The sequence below is a fragment of the Emiliania huxleyi genome, assembly GCF_000372725.1.
Source record: "Emiliania huxleyi CCMP1516 unplaced genomic scaffold EMIHUscaffold_9, whole genome shotgun sequence".
In the NCBI taxonomy this organism is placed as follows: domain Eukaryota; phylum Haptophyta; order Isochrysidales; family Noelaerhabdaceae; genus Emiliania; species Emiliania huxleyi.
This window is the reverse complement of record NW_005195301.1, coordinates 18790-19877: the sequence shown is the minus strand read 5'-3', so window position 1 is coordinate 19877 and position 1088 is coordinate 18790. Positions and strand designations below refer to the sequence as shown.

Sequence of the window (1088 nt, the reverse complement as noted above, 5' to 3'; positions counted from 1 at the left end):
CCCCACACCCCCCCCCGTTTGTGGTCCCGGCCCCCCCCCCACAAAAAACCCCCCCCTCTCCCCAGAGACCCCAGGGCCTCCCCTCAGGGGGGGGCCTGGTTCCTTTTTTACCCCTCTCCCAGGAGAGGGGTCCCTTTTTATTTTTTATTTTCAACCCCCCCCCCCCAAGAGCCAAGTCCTCAGCTCACCTTTTGGGAGGTGTACCTGTGTCTGTCGTCTCACCTTACAGTATTACATGCACTGCAACGGGAGTGCGCCTGGCCCTGCCGCTGCCCCCGGGGGAGCTGCGCCGCGCCCACAGGTGACAGGCAAGAGCGATACTCCCCTCTCCTGGAGCGAGAGCGGGCTCAGAGAGCTCCAGCAGGAGTCCTCAGCTATGGACCGCTCACACGAGCGGTACCTCGTCTTGCGGCTTGCTAAAACCGAGGTTGGGAGCGCCGCTGCCGCCGCCGCCGCCTTCGTGCTTGGCCTTTTGGACCATGTTGTTGCCGATGTAGCTCGCCGCACCTGCGACGACCAGCAGGGCGATGCCGTACACGGGGTTGTAAAAGAGCCAGGCGATGGCGGTGGAGAACGCCCAGAGCCCGAGCGCAAAGACTGCGGCCACACAGGCGACCATGCACTGCGCGACACCGGCGATGTACTCGCCGACGCACGGGACGATCTGGGGCGCAACGGCAAGAGGGCCTCCGATCATCATGAAGCCCGCAAAGAAGATGCCGTAGCATAGGAGCCGGACCAGCATCGTCATCGAGTCGAGGTTCGCCTTGAGCACGCCAAACATCTCCGCTGGCGAGAGCGCCTTCCCCATATAGTACTCCAGCTCGCGCGGCTTGCACGGAGGGAACCACCCACCGCCCGCCTCGTACGGCTCGAGGGCGCCTGGCGAGCCCGCGAGCTGCTTACCAATCCCCGAGACGCTCTCCGCAGTGTACGCCTGCATTGTCAGCTGGCGGTCTCCCAGCTGCGCCGAGTTTGGGGTGTAGATGCGGCCGTCCCCAGTCTTATAGTAGTAGACCGCACCCTCCGTTGGCCCCGTCTGGCTCATCAGCCCTGCCATCGGGTCGTTGCTCTGAACACCCTCCTGC

At 64.3% G+C, this 1088-nt stretch overlaps 1 protein-coding gene across 1 annotated transcript; it reads right to left on the bottom strand.

The window, feature by feature from the left end:
• Positions 1-385: 385 nt before the first annotated feature.
• Positions 386-943, bottom strand: EMIHUDRAFT_97148 (hypothetical protein; the record flags this gene model as incomplete). Its single annotated transcript, XM_005757593.1, has 1 exon — positions 386-943. The coding sequence occupies one exon, from the start codon at positions 941-943 to the stop codon at positions 386-388; it is 558 nt and encodes a 185-aa protein (XP_005757650.1).
• Between the last annotated feature and the right edge of the window lie 145 nt (positions 944-1088).